General features: G+C 46.5%; 1 protein-coding gene across 10 annotated transcripts in view; it reads left to right on the top strand.

The window, feature by feature from the left end:
- The window catches only part of DNAJC18 (DnaJ heat shock protein family (Hsp40) member C18), a 36,212-nt gene extending 23,028 nt beyond the window's left edge, over positions 1 to 13,184 (top strand). For 5 of the 10 annotated variants that reach the window (XM_058441265.1, XM_058441266.1, XM_058441263.1 and 2 more), the window contains 2 exons: positions 1,191 to 1,363; positions 7,173 to 10,734. In XM_058441265.1, coding sequence (XP_058297248.1) covers positions 1,191 to 1,363; positions 7,173 to 7,297 — 298 coding nt within the window. In that variant the 3' untranslated portion in view covers positions 7,298 to 10,734. Of the gene's footprint in view, positions 1 to 1,190; positions 1,364 to 7,172; positions 10,735 to 12,900 lie in introns of those variants that run through there. The other 5 variants (XR_004248824.2, XR_009214260.1, XM_032158047.2 and 2 more) reach the window with 5 other exon arrangements.
- Positions 13,185 to 17,378: the final 4,194 nt, after the last annotated feature.

Here is a 17,378-nt window from a genome sequence, read left to right as displayed (position 1 = left end):
AGTGCAGTGGTGCAATCTTGGCTCACTGCAATCTCCTTCTCCCGGGTTCAAGCGATTCTCATGCCTCAGCCTCCTGAGTAGCTGGGATTATAAGCATGTGCCACCACACCTGGCTAATTTTTGTATTTTTTAGTAGAGACTGGGTTTCACCATGTTGGCGGGGCTGGTCTCGAACGCCTGACCTCCACCTGTCTTGGCCTCCCAAAGTGCTGGGATTACAGTCATGAGCCACTGCGCCTAGCCTTCATAGGGAGGTTTTTGCCATCAGGCCACACTGGCCCGATTCCCTCTGTTTCCCAGCTTCTCATGTTTTTCCATATGGCACTTCAGCTTTCTTTCTTGTGAGGCCAGCGGGGTAAGCACGGACCTGCTCTCTGTAAGCTCCCCTAACCCCTTAGAATGAGGGTAGAGCAGTCATGGCCTCAGCTCTTACTCTAATTAGAGAGGATCAAAGGAAAGGGCCGGAAAAAGGCCAAATAAAATATAGCCCCTTCAATGTAGAATTTGTCCAGTTTGAAGAAAACCATTTCTGTCACATTGTTTAACTTGAGTTTGGGGTCCCTTCTACGTTTCCTTACAGTTAGAATTAGTCAGCTCAGTACTCTTGTTAATGTTGCTGAGCACCAGATACCTTTGCATGTCTTGGACCCACAGAGAGTTAGCTCTGAAGCATCATTGAAATCTTTTGTCTGAGTTTCTTGCAGTTCTCAGTTAGCAGCTATGTGCGAAGTACTTTTTATCATGCCCAAAATATTGCTTCTAGGTTGGTGTGAGCTATCTGGTTTTTTGTAAATAATTTGCTATATAATATAATCAGTTCATTCCACCAGCATTTATAGTAGCCTACTCTGTCAGGTACCATACTAGATCCTACACAACATAAAAATTGTTTGTTTTAAGCATTCAGCATTCTACTTTTAGCACAGAGAGCAGTATAAGAGAGGTGAGTCCTTTAAGAGAATAAACTAGTTATGCTGAAGCTGAATTCATAGTATGAACTTGCTTACATAATACAATTATGATGATGTTATACTTACAATTTTGCTAGGGAAACAACAAGGGTATATTAGAAAATGATATCTGCCTCTGCTCTATGAGCAGATGATAATGATGATATCTGTGAGGGCAGTGCTAAGAGTAATATTGCCAAATATTATGAGCTCACATGAGCCTCTCTCTCCTTGTTTCAGGACCTTGGGCTACACCATTTCTAGAGAAACTCAGAACCTGCACGTGCCTTACTTTGTGGATAAAAACTTTGACAAGGCCTACAGAGGAGCTTCTCTGCATGACCTGGAGAAAACAATAGAGAAGGATTACATTGATTATATCCAGACTAGTTGTTGGAAGGAGAAACAACAAAGTAAGATGCTGTAAAAGGGGCATTAGCTGGTGGCTGTGGTTCCCAACAGGAGGCACCCCCAGCCTCCTGATCCCTCCTCTCTTCTTGTTTGAGGCTACGCATGTTTATGTGAACAGAGTTAGAGGACAAAGGCCATTCAGGATACTACAAAAAAGTAGGGGAAATTTGTTGACAGGATACATGTGGCCAGGACTTGGAAATCTTGGAAATTTAGGTGGCGCTAGTCACCTGTCTGTATGTCTGTCTCTCTTTGAGTCTCTACCTCTCTCTGCCCATCTGCCCCCTCTCCTCTCTCCACCAGCTGCCTTCCTTTCTTTCTTCCAGCTTCCTTTTTTCATAACCTTGTTTGCCATGGTTTACAGTAGTTGCCACCCTGCTTATCACTCTCTCCAATTCCCCAGCCTCACCAGTCAGTGCCCCTTTCTGCAGCACACACCTCCGTAAGTTCTTGGTGCTCGCTGATTTGGTCCACAGTTTCCCAATTCCACACTCCCTAGAGGGAAATCTGATCGAGCCAGCCTAACTTTTTGAAACAGAACAAAGGTTTAGAGGTTTCTGGTATGGAATGAGGTGTCCCCTACCCTCACCTCCAGCCAGTTGTGGCCACACAGAACAAAAGTGACCCCCTGGGTCTGCCCCTTTGGGTGTGGCAGGCCTTCCCCCCTATTTCCCTCTTTGGAGACAGTGGGGATGACAGCGTCTGCCACTGGCTTACAGCTCCAGCAAGTGTTACTAGGAGTGTCTGCAGCAGGGGTAGTCCCGTCTCAGCCAACAACTTCACCTTTGGTCCCACTTGAATTCTACACACACACACCGCGTTAGTGACTGTGTCTTCTAAAACTTGGTTTTGATTATTTTTATTTTCTTTTTTATTTTCAGGAGCTACCCTTTTAACTGAAGTTTTGGCTCATGTTTAAAAAGCAAATTCTGACTCATTTCTAAAGCCTTATTACTGAGTATCATTAAATACCTAATGGAGTCTGATAAAATTAGCTCTTCGGTCACAGTGCTGCTAAGCCCTCACTGACCATCACACACTCCCAACCCCGCCCTCAAGTTCAGCTCTCCTTCCTCTGTGTTCTTAAAGCACTTTGTTCAGCCTGCTAACATAGTACCGATCACACAGTGTTAGAGTTCCAGAGATATATGTCAGTCTCCCCTGCGAGACTGTGGGCTCTCTGGGAATAAGAACTTGGTCTTACTAATTTTGTGTCCCAGGCTCCTGGCACAGTCCTTGCTTCAGAACAGGTGCTCAACAAATGTCTTTTGAAGAGAGGATTCTCAGGAGTAGAAAACAATGAAAATGCTGAGGATTGTGAATAACAACAGCAGGGTTAGTGTCCTAGCTCACCCTTAGGGACCTGGTCTCTGCCCCCTATTTCCGTAGGGCAAAGTCCCACTGTTCTCTCAAGGTGTATTAGGAAGTTGGTAAGCAATGACTCTGGGATATAAGAGGAAATTAAACAGGAAGAGGAAATTCCAATTTATTGAAAAACACTGAGGGTTCAGGAAATACTCTACCCCATTGCTAAACTAGATTTTACAAGAATCAAAAATCAGGAAAGAATTTTAGAGCAGGATAAACGCCTCATACTAAAAGGCAGTATATAAGCCAGGCATGGTAGCTCATGCCTATAGTCCTAGCACTTTGGGAGCCAAGCCATGAGGATCATTTGAGTCCAGGAGTTTGAGACTGATCATTTGAGTCCAGGAGTTCCCAGGCTGCTGGGAACCCCATCTCTACAAAAAGTATAAAAATAAGCCAGGTGTGGCAGCACATGCCTGTGGTTTCAGCTACTCAGGAGGTCAAGTCTGGGAGATCGAGGCTGCAGTGAGCTGTGATCACTCCACTGCACTCCAGCCTGGGCCACAGAGCGAGATCCTGTCTCAATAAAAAGGCAGTATATACCTGGATCCAAATCAAGTGAAAGCCAGTGTATGTCCTGAAAATCCCCATTGTCTGGGTCCTGGGAGGGCTTTGACTTCGTTGCTTTCTGCAAGAACTGGATGAAAATCTGCATTTCACATTCTTCAAACACCCCCCTGCCCCACATCTTCCTCTGTGGCAGTAAGATGCTGGAATTATGCAAAGAGCTCATGGTAAGGATTGCACCAGAGGTGGTTTCTAAGCTTTTGTCTCCATCCCCATGAGGCCTAGTTCAGAGCTTTGGCACTCTCCAGGTATAAATAAAAATCCAGTGAGTAGCCAGGTTTGGTGGCTCATGCCTGTAATCCCAGCACTTTGGGAGGCCAAGGAGGGTGGTTCACCTGAGGTCAGGAGTTCGAGACCAGCCTGGCCAACATGGCGAAACCCCGTCTCTACTAAAAATACAAAAATTAGCTGGGTGTGGTGATGCACACCTGTAATTCCAGCTACTTGGGAGGCTGAGGCTGGAGAATCTCTTGAACCCAGGAGGCGGAGTTTGCGGTCTGCTGAGATCGTGCCACTGCACTTCAGCCTGGGTGACAGAGCGAGACTCTATCTAAAAAAAAAAAAAAAAAAAAAAAAATCCAGGGAGTAAGCATGATGCGTGTACCCACAAGTTCCAAATGGCAGTTATCAGCACAAACCCCTTAAAAATCTATTTCTGGCATTTAAGTACAGCGGCTATGCAGAGCCTCCACACAACCCAAGTGCCATTTGAGAACAAGCAGCATCTGCCCTCCGAATCCAGCAGCAAGTGCAGCCAACAAGGTTAAATTTAGCACTTGGAGGTTGTAAAAATAAACCCACTTGAGAACAAAGTTCACTCTTGGCAAAATACCAAATGCAAACTGTTTTTAGCAAGGTTAGCCATTGACTTTTTAAATCTTTGTTTGGTTCATTTATTTTCTCTGCTCTTCCTTAGAATGCTTGATCTGGGTGAATTTTTTTTTTTTTTTTTTTTTTTTGACAGAGTCTCGCTCTCTTGCCCAGGCTGGAGTGCAGTCATGCAATCTTGGCTCACTGCAACCTCCACCTCCTGGGTTCAAGCGATTCTCCTGCCTCAGCCTCCTGAGTAGTTGGGACTACAGGTGCATGCCACCATGCCTGGCTAATTTTTGTAGTTTTTAGTAGAGACGGGGGTTTCAAGGATGTTGGTCAGGCTGGTCTCAAACTCCTGACCTCAGGTAATCCGCCCACCTCGGCCTCCCAAAGTGCTGGGATTACAGGCGTGAGCCACCACACCCAGCCAATCTGGGTAAACTTTTATGAGTAATCCCTTACTATAAACATTAATTGTCCTGTTTACTTCTTCGCAGCTGCATCTAGATAGTAAACCTGATACCAGGGCAAGTGGCCACAACACTAGGCTGGGCTGGACGAAAGTAGCAGGCAGGAACTGCCTCTTGGCCTAGCTGAGCTGAGCTGAGCTCCTGGCCCGGACTGACAGAGGAGCACTTCTTTCTACACCCTTGAGCAGGATAACCTAGTGGATAGAAGCTTAGGCTTTGAAACGGGGATAGACTCCACTTCCTCCTAGAGAGGTTGTGTGGGTTATGGAAGATGGTATGGGTGTAACTCTTAGCACAGTGTCTGGCACATAGAAAGTGCCTAATTTCTGGTGGAGTCCTGGCTTTACCTGGCTTTGCACTGTAGACTGGATGTAGCACCACCTCATGGGGCTGGATCATGAGGGCAGTTGGGATCTGTTGCAGTGTTTCAGCTGTCGAGACCAATCTGGGCTGTTTTGCAGAGAGCCTTAGGAGAGGTTCTGGGTCTTGCTTCTCTTGGCAATTTGCCTGAGTCAGTTTATCTTTAAGGCTCAATGCTCTGTCCATCTGTTACAGTGGCATTCAAAGGAAGGGGAACTTTCTGCTGAGAAGAAAAGGTATTCTCTGGAACCTGCCACTCCCCCAAATTTTTTTAAATTACTTAGAATTTATTGAATATTAACAGAATTTGTCAAAAGTAGCATATTCTTCAAGTTGACCCTTTGTTCACTGAAGGATGAAAGGATTCACTGGCAGTTTGGAGAGAAGTTGCTCTAAGCTTGGTAGTGGAGATGTGGGACATGGTTCCTTGAAACACTGACCTTGAACAAGGTCATTGCTCTGGAGCAGGGGTCTCTGAGCTGGTTTCAGTGAACTTTATGAAAAGCAATGTGATATTTTGAGAAAAGCAGTTATCTTTCATCAGCTCGTTGAAGTGGCCTTCAATGTAGAAAATATAAGGAGTCACTAGCCCTTAATGTTTCCTGGAACAAGATTTCAGGGAATGAGGTATTTAGAAAAGCTGAGCAAATGAAAAACCTAAGGAAATCATTTCAAAGAAAAGCAAAACCACAGAATCTGTTTCAATACTGGTGTAACTGTGACTCCAGAGGACTAAAGGCATAGACTGACTTCACAGAGGCCTCCTGGGCGAGGCTACCCACGTGCCAAAGTAGCCTGAGATTGGAGTTAGTGCCGAGCCCTGTGCAGGATGCAGGAGCAGAGAGCTTTCATTTGGATATGGCCCATGATCCTCCATGACGCCCCATCACCTGCAAGGGTGACTGTGCCAAGGCAAGCCCTGGCTAGCAGGCGCTGCAGGCACCCTCACCGAGCAGGGAGAGCACATTGTTCTGGAGCCTGGGAGACCCACTGCTTGCCAAGCAACTGCTGGGCTAGAGCCCAGGCTGTGCAGCCTCCATTGTAGAGGGAGGGTTTTTATGCATATTCACCCCTCACTCTGGAATCCTGCACTTAATCTACACTTTGGGCCTTACTTGGGGGTAAATAGCATCATTGTGAGCAGAAATGCCAGACGGTGTTTTGTGTTGATAGAAACGTATTCAGAAAGCAATGCCCATTGTTCCCCCTGGCTAAATAATAATTCCGTTTCCAGGCAGTTTGCTGATTAATCAGACAGGTGTCTTTCGTTCCACCAAGAAAAACAAAATCTGTCAGCAAGACGATTAAGAATAGATAGGCATATTTCAAAACAATTAAAATAGCATTTTTACAAGTCTGGTCCTTTAAACATTGAGTAGCTGCCTGCTGTTGGAGGCTTTCAGAAGCCACACACCACATCCAAGCATGCCATCCTGTTAATATGCAATACGTCTCTAAAGGTGCTTTTCAGGCATTCCTCCTTGAATATGTCTGAAACTTCACAAAAGAATAAAAAATAGAGGCAGCCAAACCACCGTTGAGTCGGGAAACACAGCAGAGATTATATTCTGGTTAAAAATAGAATGACCTTCTCCACCATAAAGAGAAAATGAAATTCATTTTGTCAAGGAGACAAAGGTCACCGGATCCAGATGATTCAACTTTTAGAAAGGCCTAGCTGCCTTTGGCCTTTGAGTTGGGGACCCTACGTGTGGTGAGGGAATGAAGAGCGCCAGTAGTGCCCCGGCCTTCTGTAGATGCACACCCGGCAGCAGTAGGCTCTGTGTGCCTTCGCACATGTGAGTTATGATGCAGCAATGCAGGAGAAGAATAAAGCAGCTGTCTATTTCAGATGACAGGAATAGGCCACTGGACTCCATTCTCTCCCAGCTGCTGTTGGAATCCCGTTCGTAGGAGGCTATAGGGCGGTCTCACTGCACATGCGCAGGTTTCCTAAGTCTGGTGGCAAATGTTTTCTTGGTAAAAACTAAGTCCAGTGCTTTTCTAAGACAGCACAGATACTGTTGGACTGCAGGGTCACAGGTGCCCTTTAATCCTCCGCACCTGGTCTAGTGCCTAAGACGTGTTTTGTGAATAAATGAGTAAATGTTTCTTGTATTTAATTGTAAGAAAAAGCTTGAAATGAAGCAAAAGGAGCTTTGACTCCAGAAACATTGAAATGAAACAAAGGAATTCAGCTCTTGATGAATTGGTTACCTCTTTTATCTTTCAGAGTCAGAGCTGACAAATTTGGCAGGATTATACAGAGATGAACGATTGAAACAGAAAGCAGAGTCGCTGAAACTTGAAAACTGTGAGAAACTTTCCAAACTCATTGGCCTACGCAGAGGTGGCTGAGAGGATAATGGTCCTACGCAGGGCTGGGGTTTTGCTACTTGTTCCTATTTACGTTCCTGATTCCATTTTATAATACAAAATTAGGTAATGATGAACACTTTACTATTTGCTAACTTCGTTGGTTGGGCAGCGTGGCAGGAACATGGGCACGAGAGCCAGACGTGTCTTCACAGGATCATTCCTGGGGAGTGGCTCCAGGGGCCAGGAGTAGTTCATCTAAGTTAAATTAATGGCAAGGCATTGGATTCCGTCTCCCTGCTCCATGCCTGCCCTGCCTATGTGAATGGAGTTCAGGGCATCCCAGAGCAGATCCATGTTTTCTTCCTTCTTCCCTTCTTCAGTGAAGTCTTAAGAACCAGGCATTCCTAGGCTTAGCCAAAGCTTAATATTAGTTATTTACACTGTCTACCAAGAATTATACCTCTCCCTTCATTAGAGTCATCATCTCCACCAAGATTTAGCCTTTGGAACATGTTCCTGCCCAGCTTTCCATTTTCTAGGGGAATATGGAGAAATTTAAACTATTGTAGTCAATAGTTTTCTATTATTCCAATCTCTGCTCAGTTAGTAGCATTAGCAAACTGCCTGATTTGAGATTCCTTTATTTCCTTAACCCTTTCTCTTTTAGAGAGTCCAGAAATTAAAACTACTGAGAAGCATCTGGAGGCAGGGGCCGAGGTGAAGGTATAATGCAAGACCGAGCCTCATCTTCTCCACGAAGCCTCCCTACTCCATCATAGAACCCAGAGAATGTCCCTTCGGTCATTTCCCCTCAGTATCATCATTGGTGTCATTGCACTTGGGCTGAGTTCCTACATCCCACAGAGGCAGATGGCCAGACCCAGGAGGAGGCATTGCCAGCTCTCCAGGCTGTTTGCTCAAGCCTAGAGGTAGAGGAGACAGATCCTCTCTCCTTGGATATGGGGGTCTAGCGTTGGCCCCAGCAGCCACTTTGTTTAACCCAGTATCCTATAGCTCGTGATTTGAGATGCTTTTTCATTCATTCAACATTTATTGAGTGCCTACTATAAAAGCAGGGGCTCTCACACATATTTTTTTACTTAAGCCTCCTCACAACTCTGAAGTAGATGTATTATCCCTGGTTCTATGAATGAGAACATTGGCCCAGAGAGGATGACCCAGGTCATACAGCTGGTAGTGGCACAGCAAGATGGTAGGCTGAGTGTCAAGTAGAAAGTGGGAGAGCATCCTCATGTCTCAGGTGATTCTAGCCAGACTGGCAAAGCAGAAACTTTCCCAAGGATGCCTCTGTCCTCCCCAACCCCATGACCCCTCATCCTTTCTGTGGCAATCCTGCATCCGTTCAGGACAACATCCCTGCTGCTCTTTAGGAAGCAGGACCCTGTCTAACATAAATTCTATACACAAAATAAGAGGTCCCTCACAGGCAGGCAGCCCTCCCACTGGTGACTAGGAAGAATTCAGTCACTGCCTGGGCTGTGTGGTTCTGGGCCTTCCTGTGGAACTGAGCTGCTTGAATTATCATGACTCTGAACTTGGAAGGATCATTAAGTGACTGTAGCCTACACTCCATGCTTCCTTCATATTGGAAGAAAAGTTTCTGGTAGAGAGTCGGCCGGGCGCAGTGGCTCAAACCTGTAATCCCAGCACTTAGGGAGGCTGTGGCAGGTGGATCACCTGAGGTCAGGAGTTCAAGACCAGCCTGGCCAACACAGTGAAACCCCGTCTCTACTAATAACACAAAAATTAGCCAGGCGTGGTGGCACATGCCTGTAGTCCCAGCTACTCGGGAGGCCGAGGCACAAGAATCACTGCAACTTGCGAGGCGGAGGTTACAGTGAGCTGAGATCGCACCACTGCACTCCATCCTGGGCAACAGAGTGAGACTCCGTCTCAAAAAAAAGAAAAAAAAGAGAGTCTACATTAAACAGATTCCAAAGTAAAGTTTCTTCATCCCAATGCATGGCCATGATTTACACAGACGTGCCTAGCATGGCTCATCAACATCTGAACAGTTGTTCCCTACCATGCCTCTGCAGGCATTCCACAGAGTCAGGAGATGGGTTCACAGGTAAAGACTGGGGGCTTTAGTGGCTTGTAGGGGACAACTGCTCAGTTGTAGGGAGAGGGAGCATTTCTAGAGATAGCCAGATTTTGCTGCCCAACTAGATCTGTTCTCCTGGTTTTAGGGGGCCCTTCTTGATCCCCTCTGAGTGACTGAGGGAGGTTACATTGTAAAATATGTCCATGAGCCAAACAGGCTTATGGAAAGTTCTTCTACACACAAAAAAATCAAAGCTCTCCTCTCCCCATCCCCAACCTCTGCTAGAAAATTGGCCATAATGAGACTGACTTGACAGGTTAAAAGACCCTGTCCTAGATGCCCAGGAATCAGGTAGTCACACATTTTATGGACTTCATGGCAGCGATGAGTAATCTGTGATGATATTAAATAGAGGCAATAATAACTAACTCCATTAAATGTCATGCTGATTGTCTGTTTTTATAGCACTGATGATACTGTTTTATTTATTGCCAATAGACCACAACATTCACATCTGTTTTTCCTCAAGGGAACTGTATTTGCTTTTAGTTGAAGGATTTATCTATTTGATACTATCCAGAATATTGTTAAGCTATAATTTCCTGGGTTATATTTTAGATGGGTTGTCTGCACGGTGGTAAAATAAGCTTTTTCCTCTCGCCTACATCCTTTGGAAGATCTCCTGATCATACATAACTAGGTAGGGCTTATTCTTGCTGTCGGAGCTTGGCACCCAGCTCTAGACTGTTTCTTTGAGCATTACTGCAGATTGGAGATGTGTGTGATAGGAGCAGGGCTCAGAAACAGGGCTTGAGGCTCAAGCAGAAACTGAAGCTCTCATTCAAATGAAGGTGCTGTCTCTACCGCATGATCGGCAGTGAGGAAAGGAGGATGAAAATCCTTCTCATCACAAAGAGCTTGAAGGAATCCATGTCCCCGGATTAGCAACCCTAGAGTTCATCTGCGCAAGCCGGGAAATGTGTAAGCTTCCCTGATCAGCTCCAGGACTCACAGCACGGGAGCAGTGACCACTAAGCAAACGCCACTGCTGTGCTTTCTGTTGGAAATTGCTAGAAAATACAGTGAACTGGCCGGGCACAGTGGCTCATGCCTGTAATCCCAGTACTTTGAAAGGCTGAGGCAGGCAGATCATTTGAGGTCAGGAGTTCGAGACCAGCCTGGCCAACATGGTGAAACCCCGTCTCTACTAAAAACACAAAAATTAGGCAGGCATGGTAGCAGGTGTCTGTAATCCCAGCTCCTTGGGAGGCTGAGGCAGAAGAATCGCTTGAGCCTGGGAGGCAGAGGTTGCAGTAAGCCGAGATCACGTCATTGCACTCCAGCCTGGGTGACAGGGCGAGACTCTGTCTCAAAAAAAAAAAAAAAAAGAAAGAAAAAAGAAAAAACAAAATACAGTGAACTCCAGATGCCACTGGAACATTGGTTCCAGCAGCCTGGCCAAGCTATGTGTCATTCTTTTTCCTCATCATACCCAGGACGGGCTTTGTGAGGAGGCACTGTGCAGTTCCATTGGCTTTCTGTTACAGCTGGCCACACCACACAAGCAAGTGCATCATCTGCATGCACTACTCCTCACAGGAGCTTGCACTTCATTCATATTTATTCTGCCCTCATTTAAGGTGTAAGCTAGTGTCCTATTTATTTTTGGAAAGGGCCAAGTTACAAAACATCTTTTTGTTTGAGGCTGCACTGTTGATATGTCATGCAGTGACCACCAAGAAAGTATATACTCGTGTTAGATACTGATTACATCATTTACATCACGCTCAGTATTTGGAATTAAAGATGTGAATGTTCTGTGACCAGAGTAGGGATGACACAAATGGAATCAGCTGCTAGTGGACTAAGAATCTTGAAAAAATCTGGCCACCTCATCCACTACATCTGGATTGAGTGTATTGCAACAAAGAAAAACATTAAACAATTTTATATTAAAAGAATGGCTACTTTTCCTTGGTTCTTTTACCTTTGCCCATGGCATCCTTGGCCACTGCACATCGCCTCACTCCCTTGGAGCCACGTCTGACTAAAGAAGCTTTTGACACCTGCTCCAGTCTTCCCTCACCCGTCAGTGGGATTATTTGCATTTAGAATAGTAGATAGCATTGTTGGCATCAGTTCCACATTTTCTATCAGATAACAGTAGTTGCAGTACCTCACAGCCAATATACAGATCAAAACTACACTTAGCATCAGAAATTCAGGTGTTATCCCAGTTCCTTGCTGGCTTTGGTCCTAGTGGCCCATATTTAGGAAAGTTTTGGTTTAAAAATATAGTAAATGATATAAATATCATGATAGCTTTCATTTGAAAAAGAGGCCGGGCGCGGTGGCTCACGCTTGTAATCCCAGCACTTTGGGAGGCCGAGGCGGGCGAATCACGAGGTCAGGAGATCGAGACCACGGGGAAACCCCGTCTCTACTAAAAAATATAAAAAATTAGCCGGGCGTCGTGGCGGGCGCCTGTAGTCCCAGCTACTCGGAGAGGCTGAGGCAGGAGAATGGCGTGAACCCGGGAGGCGGAGCTTGCAGTGAGCCGAGATTGCGCCACTGAACTCCAGCCTGGGTGACAGAGCGAGACTCCGTCTCAAAAAAAAAAAAAAGAAAAAGAAAGTGAGATGAGATTCAATTCAGCAATGATTGAGAACTTACTCTGAGCCAGGTGGGCTGGGTTTTTGGAATGGGGGTCAGGGAACAGGTGAGGCCCAGCACCAAGACTCCTGGAGCTCAGATCTAATGGGGAGGCCAGGCTTTCCACAGCGCTCCCCAGTGCAATGAATAGCTAAAGGGAGACCAAGGGGACCACAGACTGTATAACAAAGGGATTTAACCCAGTCTGAGGGGTCAGTGAAAGCAACTCTAAGGAAGAGAAATGTGAAATATAATCACCCTTCCTACAGAGATGAGTGGATTTTTATTTAGCGAAGGAGCATGGAAGCAAGACTTCCAGTGCTCCCATTTCCATCACTAGCACTTCCACCCTTCCAAGTGCCAAAGTCAGCAACCCAAGCCAGGCACGGTTGTGCACACCTGTATCCCAGCTACCTCCGGAGGCTGAGGCGGGAGGATCACTTGAGGCCAAGAGCTTGAGACCAGCCTGAGTGATAATAGCAAGACCCCGTCCCTAACAATAAAATTAAAAAGTTGGCCAGGCGCAGTGGCTCACACCAGTAATCCCAGCACTTTGGGAGGCTGAGGTGGGCTGATCACCTGAGGTCGGGAGTTCGAGACCAGCCTGACCAACATGGAGAAACCCCCATCTCTACTAAAAATACAAGAATTAGCCAGGCATGATGGCGTGTAATTCCAGCTACTCGGGAGGCTGAGGCAGAAGAATCGCTTGAACCTGGGAGGTGGAGGTTGCAGTGAGCCGAGATTGCGCCATTGCACTCTAACCTGGGCGACAGAGTAAGACTCCGTCTCAAAAAAAAAAAAATTAAAAAGTCAAAAACCCAGGAAACTTTGTGTGGTAGACTTAATTTGGCATCCCCTAATATTTATGCCTTTGTGTGGTCCCTTTTCTAATCGGGGCTGGCCTTTGATCTTTAACCAACAGAATGTGGCAAAACTGGCAGCTTCCATTTTTGTACTTGGAGGGAAGCCAGCTACCACGTAAATTCAACCACATGAGACCACTACACTAACCAAAGGAGAAGCCATGCAGAAGAGAACCCAGCAACCAAGCTGACAGCAAGAACTGAGGACCCAAACATATAATTCAAGTTGAGCCATTTGTGTTACCCCAGATGATGGGCAGAGCAGAAATGTACTGCCCCACCAAGTCCTGCTCAGACTGCAGAATTGTGAGCAAATAATAAAATGATTGCAGCCATTTTTTTGCAGGTGCAGTGGCTCATGCCTGTAATCCCAACACTTTAGGATGCTGAGGCAGATGGCTTGAGCCCAGGAGTTCAAGACCAGCCTGGGCAACGTGATGAAACCCTGTCTCTACCGAAAAATACAAAAATTAGCTGCACACCTACAGTTCCAGCTACTAGGAAGGTTAAGGTGGGAGGATTGCTTGAGGCCGGGAGGTGGAGGTTGCAGTGAGCTGGGATCGCACCACTGTGCTCCAGCCTGGGCGACGGTGTAAGACTCTGTCTTTTAAAAAAAAAAAACAAGTTGCTGTTTGAAGCCATTACGCTTTATGGTGGTTTTTAGCAATAGACAGCCAAAACACCTTTTCCCTGTCCCCATATCCCCTCTCTCTGTTAAGTTCCATCAATTTCACCTCCAGAATATCCTAAACCTACTCTCATCTCTGACACTATCTGACTCTCAAACTACCATCCACTTTCACCGCGGTAGCCTTCTCAGTTAAAGTGGTCTCTGTGCGCTTACACAGCCCCACTCCAATCTGTATACCTCACTGCAGCCAAAGAGATCTTTTCCAAGCATAAATTGGATCACGTCATCCTCTTGCTTAAAATATTTCAGTAGCTTTCTTTTGTCCCTAAAATAAAAATCACCAAAATCCTTAGCATGGCCTACCTTGCTTAGCAAGGCTCTGCCAAGTTCTTGGCCTCTACCCACTGCCCAAGCCCCCTCTTGCCCTATAATCTTTTTCTTTTATGCCATGCTACCCTTTAGTTACTATACCAACCCCTTTTGCCCCAGGGACTTTGTGTATACTGTTTCCTCTTTCTGGTATCCCTACCTACTCACCTGCCCCTACCCTCTTTGCTAAGTGCTTCCTAGTTACCTTAATAGGCTTCAGCTCAAACATCACTTCCTTACAGAAGCTTTCCCTTGCACAGAATCTTAGCCCCACCTGGCTAAGTTTCCCTTTAGATTTATCTGGTTGTTTGATTATTGTCTGACTCTTCCCACTAGACTAAGTTTCTGACTGGTTTTACCTGAAATGAACCTTGAAGGGAGTGGTGTGCCATCTATCATAAGGATTTGCTCTAGAAGTGCAGCCCAAATTCTTTGACACTACTCCCATTGAAAGGTGGTGGGGTCGGGGGGGCGGAATCTGTGTGCCCTCCTCTGGAATCTGGACTCTGACTCCTTGACCAATAGAATACAGCAAAAATGACACTATGCCAGCTATCAGGCCCAGGCCTTAAGAAACTTGCATCTTCCATTTTCTGTCACTTTGAATGCTTTCTCTTTAACCCAATCTCCATGCTATCAGAAAGTCCAGGCAGCCTATGGAGAGGAACCAAGACCTTTGGTCCTCAGCCCTAGCAGAGCTCCCAGCTGACAGCACCAACTTGCCAGTCACCTGAATGAGCCATGTTGGAAGTGGAACTTCTAACTCCCCGTTGAACCATCCCAGCTCACACTGCATGGAGCAGAGATAAGCTTTCACCATTGAGCCTTGCCAAATTCCAGATTCATGAACAAAATGATTTTTTTCAATGACTTAAAAAAAATTGGGGGGTGGTTTATTTTGCACCAATAGATAACCAGAACATCAGCCAAAATGACAAGCCTGTGCAGAAAGGCAACCCTTCCCTGACAGGATCACAGAGCTGTTTGTGATGTCATGTCATCCTGAGTCTCACTGAGTCCCGGTTGACCAGGAGCCCAAAGTGCCTTTCAACATATAGAGGAGTCTGTGGCAGTGCCCAACCAGGGTGACCACCCCTCATGTCCATGCCAGGAAGCAGGTGCAGACCTGGATCCAGGGTTCTCTCTTGCTCATAAGTTTCCACCCCCAGGTGGCTGCTGGAGCCTACTGCTCTCCAGGTTTTTGCCCCAAATACGCAGAGAGCAGCCTGTTCCAGCTGGTGAAGGTGGATGTTGGATACCAAGGGACATCAAGCAGTGCCTCATGAAAGACCCTAGGGAGGGAATGCAGTTCGTGGGGAAGGCTCAGGAATCACTGCCCCAGAGGAATGTGCAGCTTTGTGCAGGGTGATTCAGGTGAACATTCACATTTGGTACACCAAGTTCTGAGAGGGTCTGTGCTGAGGCACACAACCTACACAGTGCCCTCTAGGCACACACTTTCCAGTACAGTAGCCAGTAGCCACACATGGCCATTTAAACTAAAAATTTAAAAATTTTAAAGAGCCGTGATTAAGGTGATCTTGAGAAAATAATAAAAAAAATTTAAAGCAATTTCTCAGTCACATGAGCTACGTTTCAAGTGCTGAAGAGCCACATGTGGCTAGTGACTATTGAATAGTGCAGCTGTAGAACATTTTCATCACTAGAAGTTCTATTGAACTGTATTGTTCTAGGCCCTTTAACAGAGGTCGGCCGGGCACAGTGGCTCATCGCCTATAATCCCAGCACTTTGGGAGGCTGAGGTTGGCCGATCACCTGAGGTCAGGAGTTCGAGACCAGCCTGGCCAACACGGTGAAACCCCGTCTCTACAAAAATACAAAAAAATCACCTGGGTATGATAGCAGGTGCCTGTAATCCCAGCTACTGGGGAGGCTGAGGCGGGAGAATCGCTTGAACCTGGGAGGCAGAGCTTGCAGTGAGCCAAGATTGCTCCACTGCACTCCAGCCTGGGCAACAGAGCAAGACTCCGTCTCAAAAAACAACAAAAAAAAGAGGTCAACAGAGATGGCCTTGTCTCCAAGTCCATGAAAATAAATGCAAGAACCAAAACAAGGGCTCCTGCTGAGAGAACCACAGGGATGGCCAAGTTTGTCAGGCCCTCGGGAGTTTTGGGGAGCAGCTTGAATGACTTACCCTGAGCTTTTGGCCTCCTTTCATAGTCACTGGTAACTTTTTTTCCAAACTCCTTGTTAGTATAGTCATTTCTTACTTGGGGGTATCAAATTCCATAACTTCCACCCATGACGTGCAACACAAATGCAGCACAGCATCCTGGTTAAGAATATGAACTCCAGGCCCAGCGAGGTGGCTCACGCCTGTAATCCCAGCACTTTGGGAGGCCGAGGCGGGCGGATCACCTGAGGTCTGGAGTTCGAGACCAGCCTGACCAACATGGCAAAACCTCGTGTCTACTAAAAATACGAAAATTAGCCAGGCGTGGTGGCGGGCGCTGTAATCCCAGCTACTTGGGAGGTTGAGGCAGAAGAATCGCTTGAACCTGGAAGGCGAAGGTTGCAGTGAGCCGAGATCACGTCCCTGCACTCCAGCCTGGGCGACAGAGCGAGACTACATCTCAAAAAACAAACAAAAACACGGACTCTGGAACCAAACTGCCCATAGCAGAACTCAGTTCCACAACTTACTAGAGTGACCTTGGGCAAGTTATTCATTCTCATTCTCATACAGCCTAGGTAAAAAGGGGCTAATAGGAGTTCTATGAGGGTCACATGAAATAATATAAACATAACGGTGCCACGAAATAGTGAACACAATATATATTCGCTCTGATGTTCTCCAAACCTAATCTTATTTGGATTTCCAAGAAGGAAAAAAAAAGCCTTCAATAGAGACTTGGTGAGTGTGCGTAATCACCGTATCCTTCCCTGACTTCATTTTACTAAACTCTCCTCCTTCAAGCCCTCTTCAGTCCTCCTAATCTCTTCAGGGCCCTCCTCCTCGGGTGGTGGCACATGACTCTAGTGCAGCTGCCCAGAGCCTGGTATCAGAGTATGAAGACTTTGATCTCAGGTGAAGCCATTCTTGTTTTTTATCTTCTTCTATCTTCCGTGCTTAGGCTTAGGACCCCTAAGTGTGTTCCAGGAGGCTGGAATCTCATACAAGGGAGGAAATTTGGAGATTAGGATAAAGATTTGGAGAAAGAGGCATGAGAAGCTAAAGATGCAGGAGTTGCCTATGCTGGCTCTTGCTTCGTGGTCATGCAGTTTAACAGGCCCCGGGTGAAGGCTGAGGGCTGGTGTTCTAAGTGTTGCCTGCTCGCAGGCAAGGAAAGTACAAGCCGGGCCCTGCTGGCTTCTCAGGACTGCGTGAGAAACAGAAGACGTAATAAAAGCGCAATTTCCTATAAACTTAAATGCCTTAAGGGTTGTCAGCAGTTTCCCCGCTCCAGGTGGCTCCTTTAAGAGGCGGCCCCTCGCCCCGCTAACAGAGGAAGTCCCCGCCCCCCGTTGCCGGGGTGCTCTGTGGCGTCGCATTCTCATTGGTGGGCGGCGGCGGGG

Source organism: Hylobates moloch, unplaced genomic scaffold (genome assembly GCF_009828535.3).
Source record: "Hylobates moloch isolate HMO894 unplaced genomic scaffold, HMol_V3 SCAFFOLD_6, whole genome shotgun sequence".
In the NCBI taxonomy this organism is placed as follows: domain Eukaryota; kingdom Metazoa; phylum Chordata; class Mammalia; order Primates; family Hylobatidae; genus Hylobates; species Hylobates moloch.
The sequence above is the reverse complement of the archived record's forward strand: the minus strand, read 5'-3'. Positions and strand labels throughout refer to the sequence as shown.